This window comes from Dunckerocampus dactyliophorus, chromosome 6 (assembly GCF_027744805.1).
Source record: "Dunckerocampus dactyliophorus isolate RoL2022-P2 chromosome 6, RoL_Ddac_1.1, whole genome shotgun sequence".
Lineage (NCBI taxonomy): Eukaryota > Metazoa > Chordata > Actinopteri > Syngnathiformes > Syngnathidae > Dunckerocampus > Dunckerocampus dactyliophorus.
In genome coordinates, this window is record NC_072824.1 from 17,443,240 (window position 1) to 17,462,769 (window position 19,530).

The 19,530-nt window shown below is 39.0% G+C and overlaps 1 protein-coding gene across 3 annotated transcripts in view; it reads right to left on the minus strand.

Annotated features, from left to right (window-relative positions):
* Window positions 1-19,461, minus strand: part of evi5l (ecotropic viral integration site 5 like) — a 33,237-nt gene extending 13,776 nt beyond the window's left edge. For 2 of the 3 annotated variants that reach the window (XM_054778391.1, XM_054778392.1), the window contains exons 1-11: window positions 19,153-19,461; window positions 7,511-7,886; window positions 6,834-7,023; window positions 6,087-6,311; window positions 4,924-4,998; window positions 4,420-4,545; window positions 4,182-4,325; window positions 3,999-4,088; window positions 1,870-1,967; window positions 1,700-1,760; window positions 1,434-1,487 (exon numbers count right to left, since the gene is read on the minus strand). In XM_054778391.1, coding sequence (XP_054634366.1) covers window positions 1,434-1,487; window positions 1,700-1,760; window positions 1,870-1,967; window positions 3,999-4,088; window positions 4,182-4,325; window positions 4,420-4,545; window positions 4,924-4,998; window positions 6,087-6,311; window positions 6,834-7,023; window positions 7,511-7,752 — 1,305 coding nt within the window. In that variant the 5' untranslated portion in view covers window positions 7,753-7,886; window positions 19,153-19,461. Of the gene's footprint in view, window positions 1-909; window positions 943-1,433; window positions 1,488-1,699; window positions 1,761-1,869; window positions 1,968-3,998; window positions 4,089-4,181; window positions 4,326-4,419; window positions 4,546-4,923; window positions 4,999-6,086; window positions 6,312-6,833; window positions 7,024-7,510; window positions 7,887-19,152 lie in introns of all 3 variants that reach the window. The other variant, XM_054778390.1, reaches the window with a different exon arrangement.
* Window positions 19,462-19,530: the final 69 nt, after the last annotated feature.

Here is a 19,530-nt window from a genome sequence, read left to right on the forward strand (position 1 = left end):
TTGACACTCAATCTGGCCACAAAACATCTTACATAATCATTCATTAGTGGTGAGTACCTATACATGTTATACTTCAAAATGCGTTTAATAAGTGCATGAGGCATATTTAGGGCTTAAACCTGGATTGCATGTGTGAAAAATGGCAATTGAAGAGAGAAGGGAAGGGTTCTGGAGATGGATCTAATCCAATAAGCACAACAACAGGGTTGGGGAATGGAGTTTGGACACCCCTGCCTTAAAGGATTGTTTAATTATTGGAGTAAAAATTGTTATTTTCTTTGCTTTCTTTGAGAGAGTTGCACAGCGGGGGCCACTCACAATGAAATACAGTGGAACTCTCAAATTTAAACGCCCCGAAAAGTCATACAATTTGGAAACTGACCCAAAATTTGGGGAAAAATGGAGTGGACTCCTAAACCTGAAACCCGCTGACTGGTGGGCTGTTTAAGTGTTTTGTTTTACACATTAGTTAGTTAACTTCTTTTTACACTTGTATGACAGTTGCGGTCATGAAACAGATCATTGCTTCAAAATCTGCTTGGCTAACGCACCTGAACAGATTGTGCTCAAATCAGAAGGCTGACAATTATCACGTTTTTTATGAAAGGCCTCTTAGAAAGAAAGCAAAAAATTACTTGGGGTACTTAATTATCAATTTTGAAGTCATAACATTGTAATAGTGTTTACATGCCACATGCAGGATCTCATATTAGAATGTCCAGTGCATGCACTTGCAGTCAACACAGCAGGTTTGTGGAGTGAAGACCTTTACGTTAACATGTATTTTATTCATGCACGTTAAAGGTAACTTTTAACAGGAGAGAGCGGACAAAAGGAGGAGGAGAAGGGAGATTGTAGTTAAGGAGAGGACAGTGAAGTCAGCAGGAGCATGTTTTAGAAGTACTCTACCTGTATGAGTCTATCTGCCAGAGCAGCACTCTCCTACAGCACAATGAAGGAACGAAACAAGAGGTTGACAAGAGAACAGAGATGACAGAGAGTGAAAGGCAGCAGGATCCCAGGAAGAGAAGAGACCACAACAAAAGTAGGAGAGAAAAAAAAGACGGGATAAGGACCGATTCCATTGAAACATATGTAGGGAAACCACAAGTGTAAGGAAGAAAAAAAAAAAGGTAGCAGTGAGATCACTCAGAAAATAGGAGGAAAAAGAACAAGCTGTCTGTAACATGATACGAGTATACATATGAGTATACACCAAAACCTGAGATGTAAAAGTGTAGTGTAGAACTATCCCATTCAAATATTAGGAACACCTGTCAGTATGATGCTGTGCACTTTTATATCTCTAAAACATGTGACAACAATATTACTGATAATAGTAAAGGTGACGCTTGTGAGTGTATACAATATAATGTGGTACAGTGTATTTAATATGGCTGTACTACTATGTTACCCTCAGGTCCATCTCTTACCTTCTCTAAGGTCTCAATCCGCTGTTTCAGCAGCCGGTTTTCTGTGCGTAACCTCTGAACAAAAGAGCAGACAGAGCAGTTACAGAGCTGGACACAAAACTGATACTGCCTGAAGAACAATAACATGATGCTTGTTATGCTAGTTTTGTTTCATATGATTTCATCTTGAAATGTTCTAACAATTGCCCAGCTTTCCATTTACTACCACTTATCCTGCTCAAATAATAAATGACTGATTGTTAACTTTCCTTGAAACAGACACACACCTTGATCTCAATTTGTTCTTCCATTTCTTTGTTCTTGATGGTGGTATATTCTTTCTCAAGCCTGGTGGAAACAGACACTGTTGTGTTTTTTGTGTCCCGTATTTAAATGAAATGATTAAAAAGAATAATTTGGCTCTGCCAGAGGCTACGAGGTAATGAGGACCCCTTACTTTTTCATTCTCTTGGGGTTGTATTTGATCTGGTAGGCCCTGAGGATCAGCTTGTCTGGGCAGCTGTCAAACTGGTGGGGGATCACCTTCTGGAAATGCTGGAAGACATGAGCAACATGAGGGATTAGTGAAGCTACAAAGATGCTCCCTCATATTGAATGCACTACACACAGACACTTTATAAAGAACATAGAAGATTTGGAGCTGCTGGAATAACCCCTGATAAACTGTTTAGATGCAAGAAAAGACATACTTTGCATGTTGCAAATATTAGCCATCATGCACTGAATCACATCACTGGCGTCCACAAAAACGGAATACATGCAAACCAAATTATTCATGCCCTGAACGCATTTTCAAGGGAAGTGAATTTGCCTTTGTCGAAAGAGTATTTTTGCTGTAAATGACAAAAAAAATGTACTGTGTTTTCTGGACTGTAAGCCACACTTTGTTTCATAAGGCATGGTCCTGCGACTTATAGTCAGGTGTACAGTCCCTCGCCACATCACGGTTCGAATTCCTTCACTCACTCAGGTTTTTGAAAAAATACATTACTAAGTCATGCTGTCAATATCAATTTTAAAAAAGTTTGCATATCTAAAAAAATTTTATGTACTTTTTGCCTAAATTAAGCTTTTTCAAGCATAAAATTGGCAAAATGAACTAAAATACAAATATAGGACATTAAGACGATGCATTCGATATGCAATATGCGATATGCAGTCTTGATCAACAGGCAAGTTTGAATTATCTCACAGCAGGCACAATAATAACATAATAATAATAATAATAATAACAACAATAATCATCATCAAAATAACACCACAGGCTACTGTTGCGGCCGTAACCCAGCTAAAACTCAACTCTGAACCCCCGATGCCACTTCCTGTCCACACGCCCAGAACACATTTATTGCAACACACAACGCAAGTCTTATTTATGTCTTAAATAGCTTATTTTCTGTGAATGTACCCGCTATGTTGGGTAATATGAGTGTAAAGGTGAACATATGGGTGTTATTTCATGTTTAGAGGACTCTAATAATGTTAAAACCTGTTTTATTTAGAAGGTCATTAATAGGTTTTCTGTGCTCAAACTATAAAAATATTCCATTTATAAAGAAGGAATCCTTCTTAGTGGAAATTCATTTATCACAGTCGGGTCTGGAACCAATGAGCAGCGATAAAGGAGGGATTACTGTGCTGCCTTTAAGTTAAAGTGGGGTGGTGGTTGTTTTTTAGCGACACCTAGTGGCTCCAATAATTCAGTGAGTTGGTGAGACGCACTCATGCATACAAATTGAATGAATGAACGGAGCATACTCGGCGCTTTTTGTTACTAAATACTTTCTAATACGCTTCTGCCTTGGAGTCGATGTGTCTGAAATAATGCGCAATCCTAGTTATAAGATACCTGTGTGGATGGAGAAATAGCATAATGTTGTTTACTTTGGACACTAATTATGTCTAGCTTAGTGAATGTAGCTTTTTTGTCAGCCAATAAGGGGCCATCCACACAGAAACATTTTCAAATGGTGAGCTCAGTCATGTATTTTATCATTTCAGCCTTTCATCCACATAGAAACGTCGTTCTGGGTGACCTGAAACTGTATTTTTGAAAACAGCTTCCAGAGTGGGAAAATCTGAAAATGCCGGCTTGTCGTTTCCATGTCGACAACCCATAAGTAAATACACACATAAGACTTTAAGCCTATTTCAATTCATTTGTGAATACAAAATTTACGTTTTTGTGTTAAAAAAACAACTGAAATACTTGTTTGTTTCTACATGCTGGGATGTGTCCAGGTGTCATGTATTAAAAGTGTCTAAAAGATATCAACAACAAATTAATAACAAAGCATATATTCACAATTTAAATGTCAAAATAATTGTGTAATTGTTCTCTTTCTTCCCATGAATACCTCTAACACGACGTCTTAGTCATTTTCTCATATCATTTCCCGCCAGAAGATCCCCATTTAAAATCAAAATGTACTTAATTATAATTATGGTCAGCGTATGATTACATTTTCAGCTTAACTGAATGTATTCAGATGTGTGCTACTGTATATGTTAAATATATAATATATACTGTACATAAACCTAATATCTGCAGCAGTGGTTGCTTACTTGCGACATGCCCTCCATGTCCAGCTGAATGAGATCTGTCTGGTTGTACTGCAGGATGGCCATGCCCACACGGAAGATGATCTCCAAGCCCTGTAAAAACGTCATACCGCTTGTTTTTATTTGCTTACCAAACATGAACAAAACTTTAGCAAAGACCAGTTTAAGATGTTCATATCTTCCTACCTCATACATAAAAATATCAAATATACGTGTGGCAACAGGCAGAGGGAGGAAGGTGAGGAACAAGGTGAGGAACCAGGATGATGCATACATGGATGTATGAAAACTCTGGGACCGGAAATGGACGTTAAGCTCTGGAAGTTGCTCCTGATATGAAAACAAACATTTTTTTCAGCATCAAAAATGGATGTAACATTGCTGCCTCCTTGTGGATAAAAGCCATTATTTGCTTCCCCTGTACCTGCAGCAGATACTCAAACTGGTAGATGCAGAGGCCCAGTTCGGCCATGCTGGGCTTGAAGAGCTCTCTAAGACGGTATTCCTGCATCAGACGCACAAAGACGCAAAACGCCTCCTCTTCAGGCATCTGGGAGAGGAAAATTCCCCCATTAGTACAAAAAAACCCAAAAACCCGCCAAAAAACAGGTAATACTTCTTGTGCTGATTGTTACTTCACAGTCAATCCCATTACTTAGGTGTAAAATGTATTATAACATATAATAATTACTAAAAATAAAGTGAAAACTCTGGTTGAATTCCAACTTATTCAAGTTTTTCCCCAAAAGGAAATAATTGATTAATTCCAGGCTCAAATGATCGCATTCATACAACATTTATAGCATCACTGTGAATTTTGAGGCATAATTAGCCAGAAAATGTTGCCTGAACTGGATGTTCCATTGTAACTGTGTTTTTTGTAGTAGTTATCTATATTGAGTGGGACTAATTATCATAGTGACTTTACCTGCATAAGTAGCAGACCAACAATGAATGCACTGCCTTGGCAGTAGCCCACCTCTCGATCCACAAGGGAGTACGCCTAAAACAACACACACATACAAATGACTTTTATGATACATTGTCCCTTTTAAGAGCACCTTAGCTGACACAGACATTTCACATGTTTTAATTTCCAGAATAGTGCCATTAGGGATGTATTTCTTTTTAACAGAAGTAAGAAATGTTTCAAAACCTCCCTCTGTTGCTGGCCGGCACTGTATTTTGTAAGTTGGTTTTGGTTGATCAAATTACTCATACAATGTACTATACTATAATAACATACCGTATTGGCAAGGATAAAAGATCACCCCGAGTAGAGGATGAGTGTGTAAGTGACAGAAAGAAAAGTTCCGACTCGCCTTGAGAAGTAACTTGGTGCCACCCACTGGTTTACATAAATCTGTCGACCCCGAATATAAGACAACCAGTCTTTTAAAGATTTGTTTTTCCAAACCTGCATTAAAAGCCTGTTGTTCCGGCAATCAATTACTGACACCTAGTGGCCAGTGTAGCATACAATAAATCACAGCGTCTTCTGAATGCCTTATATTTGTATTTCAGTTAATTTAGCCATTTTTATGCTTGAAAATGCTTAATTTAGGCAAATAATACGCAAAATATGCATATATTTCAACTAACAATAGGTCCTATTCAACCATGAAACAGCATGATTTATTCATTACTATCTTTTTGAAAAAACGTGATAGAGTGAAGCCGCAAAATTCAAAGCTCAAAAGTGGTGAAGGATTACTGTATTACGATTACACTATATATTACTACCAGATATATGTCATCATGTTAAGCTTTTCAGTAATAGTTTTATCAGGATACATTTCTGATCAAATTAATGTACGGAAAGAGTGAGGTTTTTTAACAGTAAATTATTGTATTTTTGCCACGATTAGCAGAGGAAAATGTAGTATGTCACAATATAGTGTGTACATTATTTGAGCCTCTCACAGCATACAGTACATGCTCACTCATTAATAAGCATCTTTTGGTAAATGACCTTACCCACTGCTGAAGGCAGGCACGAGTGGAAACAAAGACCTTTACAGTAAGGGACAGCAGTCTCCCCTCTTCATAAATGTCAAACATTGCAGCGCAAAATGCTGTACTGTTCCTCACCTTCATGACGTTGAAGAGGACCTCCTGGCCTAAGCTATCCTGACCTTTGAAGAACTCGTGCTCAGGGTAGGTGCGTGCAATGTCTCTACGGATGAGCTTCTCGCAAGGGGACGACATCTTCAGCAGTTCTGAATACTGATTTTTCACCGGCATGTCCGTGGCGTTGCCCAGCAGCTGCCACACAATGGCACGGAAGTGATGAGGAATGCCCTTCCTAATTAACTCCTGGAGGACACAGAGGAACAGAAATACACATTATCCAGAGATAAATACAGTATGTCTTCATTAAGTAATATAACACATGACACTCATTTCATTAGGTAGGGCTGCACAATCTAATCCATCTTGCCTTCCCTGGGGTTTTCTCTTTTGCACAGAAAGGCAAAAGGGCCAAGGAGACAAAGTTTGTGCAGTCACATTTATTATCTAGGATATTATCTAGCACATCAGATTTGTTCCATTAGAATGATGCATACCTCCCCAAGATCATGATCATGTTAGCAAGGCAATGTAAATCATTCAATTTGTGAACAGATCACTGTAAGGAGGGGCATGTTTGTTTGGCAGTGCACTTGGAAAATCAATAAGACTGACTCCACCAATAGGGGGTCATCACTCAGAAAATACAGAGTTACTGAACATTCACAAAATGGAAGGTCAACGTTGCAAGTCAGGAGGATATTCATATCTTTGTTATACTTCATAAGACAAATGCCGCCGTATATATGACAGCTGACCGCAATCCACCTTGAGGAGTTTGTCCTTCTTGCGTCTCCATTCCTCCCACTCGTTGACGATGCGGCCCCAAAGGATCCAGGTGTCCTCCTCCAAGTGGGACAGATTGGAGGAGGCGGAGGAACTCGACACCAGCGAAGAGCCGCTGTTGCGCCGCGAGCCTGTCATGGAGCGCATGGACTTGGAGTCAGCCTCCAGTAACCTTATAGAAGTAGAAGAAGAGTTTGTAAGAGTTTGTCCAACATTGTACTGTATTTAACAATCACTACCTCCACCAGGGCTATGTCTTCATTGACATTTGCTTGTTAGTGAGCGAACACAACAATGTACACAACAATGAGTATTAGGGCTACAATAAAAGGGCAAAAAACCTATACTACAGTGTACCTTGACAAGACTGTTAGCTTACCCCTGAAAAGAACTTTGGTGCAAATATTTTGTTCCACTTGTGTTAACCTTGCATACATTTGTAATTTCCCATACTGTTGCAATGAATAATGCATGAATCCTTCTGCCAAAATTCAGGCATAGGCCGAAGCTGATCTATATTAGGGTTGTATGTTCTTGGCAGAGGTCTGTGCTCTTCTTCATGCCATTCTAGGTTATGTTACAAACCAATGACAATTAAATCCTAGTGCAGTACTTATATCATTCTTTGGACTGTCGCTATAGACTCATACTTGGCTCACCTATTCTGCTCCTCCAGTTTGGCTAGCAGCTCCAGTTCATCTGGACTGAGGTTCTCCGAGTCTGCCGGTGACATTGCTGGAGCTGACAGCACTGCATCATGGGAAGATGAGTCTGGGCTGAGGACTGGGCTGCCAGTCGACAGTGGATCTGGATCCAAACCGGGAGGAGAGGAGGGGCACTCCAAGTGTGAAGGAACCCCGCTGGAGCCCTCTCGGTCTGGGCTGCTGCTGGGTAAAGACATGGTGATCGGGAAGCAGCGCAATTGGAGGCTCTTCTTGTTGCTTCAGTGTGCTCTCGACTTCCCCAGTAAGCCTGGATGTTAGCTGACTGTCACCTGGCTGGCTGAGGAGCCGATAGAATCAGAGGTCTTCAAACCTGTCATGGATGACATGGATGGGTTATTGAAAAAAAAATCGGAATTTAATGACAGTAGAGCCACGCCGGTTTGGCATTTGCTCCCCTGCATCTTCGCTGATTGAAATTTCCCTGTTTTAAATTTTAAATAATTCCTTTTTTTTTTAAATAGTAATTTTAATACAAAGTAGTGTAAAAATCCAGCAGAGGGTTTTGTCTCATAAGTTAATTCACTTACATTTTCCAGCAGAAAGATGCTTTGACAAGAGATGTTGTGCCACTGCACATCTTAAAGTAAAATACAGTATACTGAGTTTAAAAAGTTTAAAATAAGTCTAATCACTGTGACAACCATATTATAAGGTTTAGAACAGGAGTGTCCAACCTTTTTCCACCGGGGGGCCGACATACTAAAACATGATAGGATGCAAGGGCCACTGTGATCTTTTGTAAACCAACATATGAAGATATGCTACTAAGTTATGTATATTTCAAGAAAAAAACTGCCTCTCAGCTATGTGATACAGGTGAAAAAATTTTCGTCTTTAATCCCCCCCACACACATATACCTCACCCCCATTTTTACGGTTATTTTATTTTATTTTTTTTATCAATGCGATTGTAGAACCGTTAACATATGTTAGTAACTGACTGGAAAATTTCCTAACAAAATGAAAATAGCTAAAGTGGTTCCAATTTTCAAAAATGGAGATAAACATCAATTTACAAATTACCAACCAGTTTCCTTACTACCCCAATTTTCTAAAATGATCGAGAAGGGAAGCAATTTAATAACAGAGTGGACAAATTTATGAATAACAATGAATTATTAGCAGGTAGTCAATACGGATACAGAGCTAACATTTCAACTTCTATGGCACTGATTGAAATTACTACTGCTATGGACCACAGAAAGGGTGCAGTTTCTGTATTCATGATTCTTTATGGGTACGTCCATTATTCGCAGGGGGTCTTGGAAGGGAACACCCCTATGAAGAGCAGGGATCTACTGTATGGTATTTACCAAGAAACACTGGTTAGGTTCTGAGAGTCCGATTTGCACAACAAATGTAAAAAGTCAAATCTACATGCGCTACCTCATCTATTCTGCTCTAACAAATGACGACGGAAAGCAAATTGATGGTGATTGAGATATTTTTGCACTTGCTTTAGTTTGCATTAACAATGTTCGCTTTTTAAAAATATATTTTAATTGACCATCAATTGAAAATCTATACATTTTTAAAATAAATGTAATTGACTACCCACAGGGGGTTGTACCATTCCAAGTGCAACTGTATATGAACTGTTCATTCCGTTCCATCTTTAACCATGAACACAGAAGAACAGACGTGGCATCTGTAAAGCTGGGAAGTTTCCGTTGGAGTTTAAAGAACAGCATTAATACCAAAATAATTTGAGACTGGAAAAAAACTAAATTTCTGCCGAAAAGAACAGAGTGTTTCTTGTTGAAGGTAAAGTTAGCAAGTAGAAAAAACATGTGACCGCTGATGTAGTGATGTAATGCAAATAAATGCGTAAATTGAAATGCGTGAGTCAATTTTATTTTTGTCTGTAAAATAATGGATTAGGCAACTTTAGACAAGACTTTAAAAGGTCAACATAAATGTAAATATTTGTTCCTTATTACTTTTAAAGCAAAGGGGTTGCTAGCTTAATTGCTTTGTTTGCATTTTTTATATGGTTCATGCAGATTGTATTTTTAGGTGAAAGAAAAAAATATCGTAATAATATTGTTTATGCAAATCTAGACATCCATACCACACTAATTTCCAATATTGTGCAGCCTTACAGTATTTTCTTTGAATTAAGTATGACTATTTGTTTGAGGAGAAAAACATTTAAAAACGTCATTTGATGTAATCATAAAAAGGCCTTTATACAAATTTGGACCTCCCTCTGAAATGATCATTTAAACCCTGATAAAGCCTGATAGCCTGAGTAAAGGAACACCCCTCGCCATGAGGAAATACAATAAATCACGTTGAATAAACAATACATCAATATTCCTTTGCATTGTGCAGCTGCTTGAAGGCCTTTTTTATACCATTTATACAATAATCCTTAGAGGAAGTACGACATGTTGAATGAAAAATAAGTAAACATAATAGAGTAAAACTGACACTAGTAGTCTAACTGAAATTGAGAGGCCTCCAATGACGCATCCATGAAGTAATGTAAATGATGTCATCATGACTCAGCACACAGTTTTTAGTCCACACAGGCATTTTTCTTGAGTCATAGCACACTGCACAGGCAAAAACAACTTTCTCTGAGACAATAGAAATTTGCTTTGGAGAGATCTGAATAATGAATTAAAACAAAACTGTGATAAGAAGGTGAAGTGATGTGGGTTAAGAGAATTCTGAGGGATTTAAATGGCTCCCAGCTAATGTAACCTCACTTCACTCTATTAGAACTGTTAACTGTGAAGAGGTTTACGTCACATTTTCAATGAGTCGTTGGATAAATGTTAAAATGGACTTGTCAGTGTTTATGTGTTCCACTCGACTGCTTAGAGTCATTTAGGGTGTTGACAAGGCATTTGTGCCTTAAGTGCAACATTCATCTGGATAATGTTAATGTCGAATTGACTGCGCTTTACTTTTCCATTATTGCATCCATTTTTACAGATGGATATGCCGACAGGCGGATATAAAAAAGGGCCCATGTGATCATTTCACACATTCCAGAGAAAAACCATCATTCCTGCTTGACTTGTGCTAGATCAGTAATGGAACGTCAACTTAACTACAACAAAACTACAAATAAATAGCACAATACACAAGAGGTAGATAAAACACATAAATGACTACTACTGCTGCGGGGAAGGCAATACACAGCAACTGAACAAATTGCTTGAAAAGCCAAACAAATTGAAGGTTGATCGGTGTCGCAAAACAAACTGTGCTCAACCTCAACATAAGGAGTCCATGGCAATGTCAAAGACGCTATTGTCCTGACTACAGTGCATCATTAAATGATGTTGAAACTATAATTTCAAAAAGATTCCTTTACTATTATCATAATTACATACAGCATGTTAAGATGCATTTGGGTTGAGTGTACGAATGCATTTTGACACAACTAATCATATGACATGGACATACACAACAAAACAAGTAGAGCAGGAGATCAGCCCGCGAGGAGAGGAGCATGACATCAGTGCAAACATGGAAAATAGTGCAAGGGACGAAACAAGGGAGCCATTCAGGCGCAGCACCCAGCCTAATCAAAAGAACCATTAACAAGCCAATGAGACCAATCACATTTGTATTTATAAACGTATTCACAGAGCGCCTCCAAGTCATATGAACGTTTCAGGGGTCGCTAATCTCATTGACATATTCATGTTTGGGTGTTTCAGCTTCATAAATTAGACCTGCTGAAGGTGCATTAACTCATCCAGTTCACTGAGGCAGAACTCCAAGTCATAACTCAAAGGATGTTATGCTGACATGAACAACCACATGCGTCAAACAGTTAATGTACCTTTAAACACGAGTCCACCAAATTATAAAAAGGCACTGCATGAAGAAAACAGTCTGCTTTGTCAGAGAGGAGGGTGTGGCACTACAGAGATGTCTCAGCAACAAGGACTGTTCAGTGCTGGGGCCAAACTGTAAAATGAGTAAATCATGCATGGCTGCAGTAGAGTGATACTCCTCACACATCATTTGAAGAGCATTGTGAAGGCCTCTGACAAAGCAAGGCAGCACAGACTTTCCAAGCATGGCTCCGCTTACGACTACAGTGAATTGTGTTTCTGTGGTGTCTTGACATATGAATCAAGAAATGACTCACCCATATACTGCACTATAAGTGTGCCTTATTATCCAGCAAACTGTATTCACCCAAATGTAAGACAATCATAATCATAAGACAGCCACCCCCCTTTCAAGGCAAGACAAAAATGAGCTTTGTTTAAAAATCCTGTTTTCGGTGAAACAACTGGTTTATGTAAAAAATAATAATAAGGGTCTTATTTTTCAAATGTTGGACAGTTGTGTGATGACTGCTTCACTGACCATCATTATCTGAAAATTAGCATCATAATTCCTCTTTTTTGCAATTGATTGATGATGTGCCTGTGAAGACTAGTTTGCACATGGTTTGTGTTCTGACAAGGCATAAGTTACGCACTTGGCACACAATTCAGGACCGGAAAAAAATCCCTTTTGTAATGTGTAGCTGTATGTTGTTCCAACCCATGCTGCTGACACATGGGCTGCTTATTTCCACACTGCTCACCCACTGGGTCTGACATTGCTCAAAGTGTCCCTTTATTTAAATCATTTCATGACTTTGCTGCTTTCACACACTCCCTCACCATTTGTAAAAGCCATTGCTGCAGCCAGAATCGACTTAACAGGCTGCACTAATGCAGATGTTCGCAGGAGCAGTGGAGTGTGCGATACAAGCCAGTCAATTTACAGCATCTGATTATGTACCTGTATGTACTATGTATGTTGTCTACAGTAGATGCGAAACGTATTCCGTGTGTGTTGAAGCCAGTGTGGTTCATTGCTAACATATTAACCCCGAGAACACCCACTAGTGTCTTTACAGTTGCCTGTTGCTGCACTGAGGCTATTAAAGCAAAACAAACATTGGGATGTTTCCTACACTGAGGTACATAAACTTTCTGAGCAGGTTTATAATGACTAATGTTTTTTCCTGTGCTGAATTCAGTTAGCATCACTCTCCTGATAATAGGTTTCCTTGAGTGCTGCTGTGAGAGGAAATTGTCTGGAAATAGCCGAGCAAAGCCATCAATTACTTTACAGTTCTTGCTCAGAGTGTTTAAGTGCTAATGCTGATACGTTTATTTATTACCTTGAAAATCTTGACAAAGCAAATTGAAACATACATATATCACATACTGACACATGTGAAGCATTAAGGATTATTGGCAGCTCTAAATTAGATGTAACTGCTATTCCAGATGGGCAGTTTGAACTGGAACAGTGTAATCTACTTCTATATGTCTTCAAATGGTGGTTTATTTACTCAACTGCAGAGAGTACTAGATATATATATCTATAATAATTGAATAATATTCAACAAAAATATGTAATTCAATAATATTAAAAACTGAGTAGTTTTTTTCTCCCACAAATGATCATTTATCTCCCCCTTCAGCGAGGCAGGCTCTCTTCTTGTTAGCAGATATTTGATCCTTCTTCAGTTATTTATTATTTTAGTTTTAGCGGCTTTTGCATACAGAAACACTTTCTGTCTAAACTCCACTGCAAACAGCAGCTTTACAAATGTCATTTCTGCTGTGCAGAATGTATGTGTGTTGTTGTAATGACGTCTAAAGCGACACATGGTGGTATCAATCATAGTCAAAGTAATTAGTATCAAGTAAGGAGGCACTGCATTCGAGATGCAGAGGTTGTTTGCTTATGTGGATGACACACCTGGTGGTTACCTGGGGTATGGGTCTTACAGCAGAGTTACATTTTTTCTTAATACTGATACCCTACTGGCAAATGTAACAGAATCTTCAGAGTGCACACTCAAAACTTAACATGCCTCGTCTAAAGCACACTATTTTGTCTGCGTTGTAAATCATACTCCTGATGAGTAAATCCTCTACTCAAACTACTTTAAACACTAAACCTGGATTATGATCAACAAATGGCCCTTTTCTTTACTTATACTGTACTTTTTTTAAATACTTTTTTTATAATATACACTAAATGCATTGCAATGTTTTCCTGTGCCAGTTGACCCTTTGAACCTGTAGTGGTGCCAGAATAAACTAATTAAATTGGTACCGAAACATGTGAAAAGCATGGAAATGAAGCTATTATTTACATTAATATATTATTTACATTAATTTGCGAGAACTTCGTTTGAACCCATCAAACGAAGTTCTCGCAAAGCATTGACAATGGCCACATCTACAGTATATTTCTGCCTAATTATTCGGACATGGTTTACATACTGTATTGGTAAGAATCCAAAAAGCAGCAGCATGTCCCCAAAATAAAACAGAGCACAATTGAGTCAGTGTGGAACGTACTGGGCTCGTCAGATCCAGTTACAAATCTGCAGCCTACAAGAACAATAACATAGAGTAAAATAACAACAATGTAGAGAGAAGAGCTGCAGCAGGCAGGACATCACATTGCTCTCTGGGGCAGCAAAGGAGTGCAACCCTGGTTTGGCCTGGTTAAGGACCACGACGCCACCCAGCCCTGATGGACCACTCTGGGGAACGTGAGGTGGCTGCATTTTGATTGTGGTTTGCATCGTTCATGAATGTAGGTATAAAAGAAAAAGCCACTCAAGGGATGGCCAAAGTTGGCAGTCAGTACTACTGTGCTGCCTTATGTTACACAGGAATATGCAAAAGTCTTGCATTGTTGTTTTAATGACTTCTTTTCACAGGGGTGCTTTTGACACAGAACAACGTTTAGGTATAAACACAAGGTTTCCGCTACAGTAACTGATCGTGGTGCAGCACCACGACAAAATAATAGCCGCCACACCTTAAAAATTACGGGATTTTTTTTTAAACTTGAAAATAATGTTAATATATTGTATGAATGTATATACATGCTAAATAGATACATATATAGATTATTATTTATGCACACACTGACCACAGTTAGTTTGAAAACAGTTTTAAATGTCATAAAAATGTTTCACTTCACTTTATTTTGATAAACAAGCATCAGAATCACCTTTCTGCCCTGTTGGCACTTGTGTGTGACCACACAGACATTCACTTTGTTTCTTATCGAGAGTAGGCCTGCCACGATAATCAATGAATCGATTGATCGAATGATAAAAATGAACAAAGTCGATAATTTTGCTGGCTTCGATAAATTGACACTCTGCATCTCTGTTTTTTTTTAATCGAGGTACTCTAATTATTTGAGGAATCATTGCACCCATATACTACATAACTGTGTGTGTTGTTGTTGTTGGCGTGTTTTTTTTTGTTTTTAACAGAGACAGCGTCTATTTTTTTTATTGTTTTTGGTTATGATTGTGATTTTTATTTAAGTGCAATTTTTGCTAGAATGTTTTTTTTTCCATTGAATTTTTTTGGTCTTTTTTTGTTTAATTCATTATTTTTGTTTATGTAAAAGCTCTTGACATTCCAATTACAATGTTAAATATACTTGAGAAATCTAATATAATTAATTTAAAAATGGTTTCCAAATATTTTGTCAATAATAGATTATCGACAATAATTCGTCGGACAATTATCATCCAGCAAAATTTGTTATCGTGACAGGCCTAATCGAGAGAAGGAAAAATTGTCCGTAAAATGTGGAGTCAATTGACAACAGCTTGTCGACAGCCTCCTTGTCATTCTTACAACGTCCAGGGAGAGGTTACCATTTTTATCCTTAATGATGGTTGCGACAGCCGCTTGTTGAGAGTAGTGTAGGTGCGCGTGAGCTGCACATAGGGTATTCTCCCTCCGACTATTTTTCGTGGGAGTCTCGTCTTGACGGACCAAATTACATTTTTACTTAATTTATGGGAGCACATTTGTAACCACGAAATGCCGTAACATGGAACGCTGATGACCTGTACACTATGGTGTAGCAGGGCTCCAGACTGCGACTAAATGGTCGCATTTTGCAACTAAAATATGAGACTTTGCGAGTGATTTTTTCATCTACTCACAGATATGCGACAAGATAAAGGTATGCGTCCCGTATTACTATGACAATGAAAAATAGTCTGTGAAATGTGGAGTCAATTGACGTCAGCTTGTCTAAACCTATCGATGTCAGCGTGTGTGATCGCTCACGTTTGAATGGAATTGCAATTCAACTTTTCTACCATCTTTGTTTACACATTTTGTCTGGCTCCACTGTCTCTCTAGCAGTAGTTGTCCACCTATCCTCTGGTCTGCTGACTCCGAATGTTTTTTGTCTTTAAAAAAAAAAAAAAAAGCCATGCGGTTCGTTCGGAGCTCATTTTTGTCCAAGCTACGATGACTGGCACGTTCATGGGGTATGTACTAACTTACTTTTTTAAAGTGTCACTTAACAACCTTGGTCTCTTGTTGCCATTATAATAATTATGTTTGTCTTCAAAACACTAGTTGTGTGTCTAAGTTGTTTAACATAAACCCATGGTGTGTCCAGCTTTAAAATAGTGCTGTTATCACAGGATCTTAACAGGTAGCTACCTACCCCAAGAAACGTGATATCCACTCATGGCTTCTCCAAGAGACAAAAAGGAGGTCCGAACTAACCACATCACTTGTTGGCTTTAAAAACAAAAAGTCACTGTAGTAAAAAGTCACATTTGGAGTCCGAAGACCAGAAGCTAGGTGGATAACTCTAGCTCCTAGCTAGGTGCCGCCAATGCAAAGTACAGCCAGTGACAACTAGGCAAAGCACGCAAAAAAAGATGCAAGATTAGTTGAACTGCAATAGGTTTGCTAAGGGAGTGATCAAACGCGCTGACATCGATTAACGTTGTCTGTGGCAAGCTCAATACGAGACGCATCATTTTGTTAGCAACCCTATGTGACACAGCAGACATGTAGGATTTCCCGCCGCACACTAATCGGTTTTGAAAGGCGTTTATCGGCATACGGCGATCTAATGTTTTTTACAGAAATCGGCCGATACTGGTCGGTGGTTAATCGATCAGAGCATCCCTAATATATATCCTAAAACAGTATGTACTCACAGGTTTAAAACTCATTGAAATTCAGTCATTTTCACACACACACACGCAATTCCAATTATTTATCCCAATGACTTATCACTCTCACACAGTTGTATTTTATGAGACAACAGTAGTACAGAGGAACGTATTTGAATAAATAGGCAAGCAAAGGGTGAGTCACAGGCGTAGCATGCCTTTAGTGTATCCATTTGGCGCTGTGTCCACAGTATCAGATCAAGAGGACTTCAAGTACTTAAAACAAAAACAAACAAAAAAAAATAAGATCACCAGAATGTGAGAATGAGCTATTTGTTAACCTTGGTGCTGAGACTTGTGTGACATGCCTTTGCTTGTTGAGAGGAGGATTTCACAGATAAGGCTGAAAGTCAATTCATTGTATCACTGACATAGCAAAGTACATACTCATAATGTAATCACTGGGGACTTTCAAGGCAAGATTGTATTCAACAGATTATGATCAACACTTGGGTGAGCGCCTACATACATTGTCATGAGTAGCCGTGAGAAAACATTTATTGTTATGATTATTATTATTATTATTATTTATTGAACAAGAGTCAAATTCCTTGGTTGTGTAAGCATACTTGGCCAATAAAGCTGATTCTGATTCATTAATTTATTCATCCATTCATTTTCTATGCCGCTAATCCTCACTCGGGTCACGGGCGTGAGGAAACACAATGACAATGGATTTCACTGACTTCAACGTATACATAATTGAGTTCTTCTGGTGCTGTTTTGCACTGCTAGACTTTTTTATATTTATTTGTATTTGTACATTATACTTTTTATTTCTTTTTTTTTTTTTTATTGTTGCACCAACTCACCCGAACAAATTCCTCGTGTGAACTGTACCTGGCAATAAACCCGATTCTGATTCTGAAGCACAACAACATGACCTCAGCTATGGGAAGTTGGGCTACATCCATGAAGACGGCACAACTCCTTTGTGCAATATCATTCGGCTCAATACAACACTTCCATGGAATTAGACGTTCAGAACACAGAACAATATTTCAAAAGTAACAATAATAGATGAATTGAACACAAGAACTTTGTTGAAAAGATCCAAGTATGTTTAACAACTGTATTTGCTTCTGGGCTTACATTACCTCTTACTTTTTTGATGATTTTTCACTCAGCTTTCGCCTGGTTATGGTTGCATTTGGTGACATCATGTCTGGTGTTTTGTCCGTGTTTGGTAGGGTCACCGTTCACACTTGCCTCACGCTAGACTAGAGTCTGCTGGCAGGCTGAGCGAGATTCATCTCTCAGGGTGCGTTCACACTTGTCATTTGTGGTCCAGTTAAAATGTTAGAGTCAGTTTGCCCAGCTAATACGATTCATTTGGCCAAGTGTGAATGCAGTCCAGGACCTAAAGACCAGACAAATAGGCGGACCGAGACATGCCTGAGATATGGGTCTGAGCCTGCCTACCATTGAACTCTAGTCCTGAGTGAGGCAAATGCAAACACCAACGCACCAATGGACCAAAACACGACGTCACCAAATGTGACCGTAACCAGTTGATGTATAGCAACACCCAGCAGAAAGCTGAGTGAAAATCATCAAAAAAATAAGAGTTCACTGTAAGACCAGAAAACATAAACATGTTCAACACAACACAATTTATGTCCTACTCCTTACATCTCAGCTGGCAAAAAATTAAAATGTATGTGACCTGGAAGTTGTTTTGAGTGCATGATATTGTTTGATAATGTACATGTCACAGACACTGTCCATCGAGGTGTGCATATCATTAACTGTGTCCACTATTTCGTACGTTGACAGAAATACAAGTGTGAACACTAACTTAAAAGTGACCACCAATTTTTCGGGGTTTTTTTTTTTTTTTTACATTTTTGGTCCAGACCAGAGTACCGAACTACATGTGTGAATGCACTCTGAGCATACTGAACCTGCTTAATTAAACAACAACTGATGATGTTTGCCAATAAAGCATGAACTGTCAGACTGCACAAACAATAAGACCACCCTGTCCTCCTACCAAACAGTTACTACTAAAGACAAGTGACCCTGAGAACACAATTTTACATGACAGGGTTCTCTTATTCAGCACAATATGAAAATGGCAGCTCCTCTTTCATATCAGAGCTGGCTTCCTATCAAGTAAGGCTGTCTGAACAACAGGCCTGCCTGCATGCATGCTCTGCAGTCGACTGACAGCAGAGGAGGAATTAACATCTGTGATGGTGAATGTCATCTCTTGCAGGGAGCGAATATACCGGCTTTCCACAGCAGCGTGGTTGTGTAACAACAGCGTGGAATGAGGACAACACAACATGGACATGGCACGCGACAAGAGTCTCCAGCTATTATGCATAAACGGTCTATGCTAATAAATGGCAGCGTCTCATTTCAGAGGCTGTGCGACAGAATATAACACGTAAATACATGGAAAACACACATAATTAAAAGGCTCGAACATTAAAAAATGGACATGCATCGGTGTTGTTGCTATGTGGGCCTGTGCAGTTTATAAGCACGGTATTGCCATCAACCATCAAGGTGGTCTGGCGACATCAGTGTCGCCTAGCTAAATAAATACAAATAAAATGCAACACATGCTTACCAGGGGTGCTTTTCCATATCGGGGCGGTACAGTCACAGTCCCACGACAACAGTCTTAAATGTGAACCATAGCCATCTTATCGGCTAATTAAAACCTTAATATACCACCGAGGACACACACACCGACAGTGTCCACCGCAGTGCCATCCCTCCTCACCCTGCCAGCTCCAACAGCTGCCGAATTAAGGAGGAAACTAATGTATTTCCGTTTTTACTTATAATTCAACAAAATAGGCAAGAAAACCGCCATGTAGCGGCCGATTCAATGGGAAAACAGCGTAAGCGGTAGAATCAATGACAAGGAAATCATTCAGAATGGCTCGTGGTTCTGCAGGCTCGAAGAGGGGTGAGCCAATCAGCGTTCAGAATGAGATTTGAC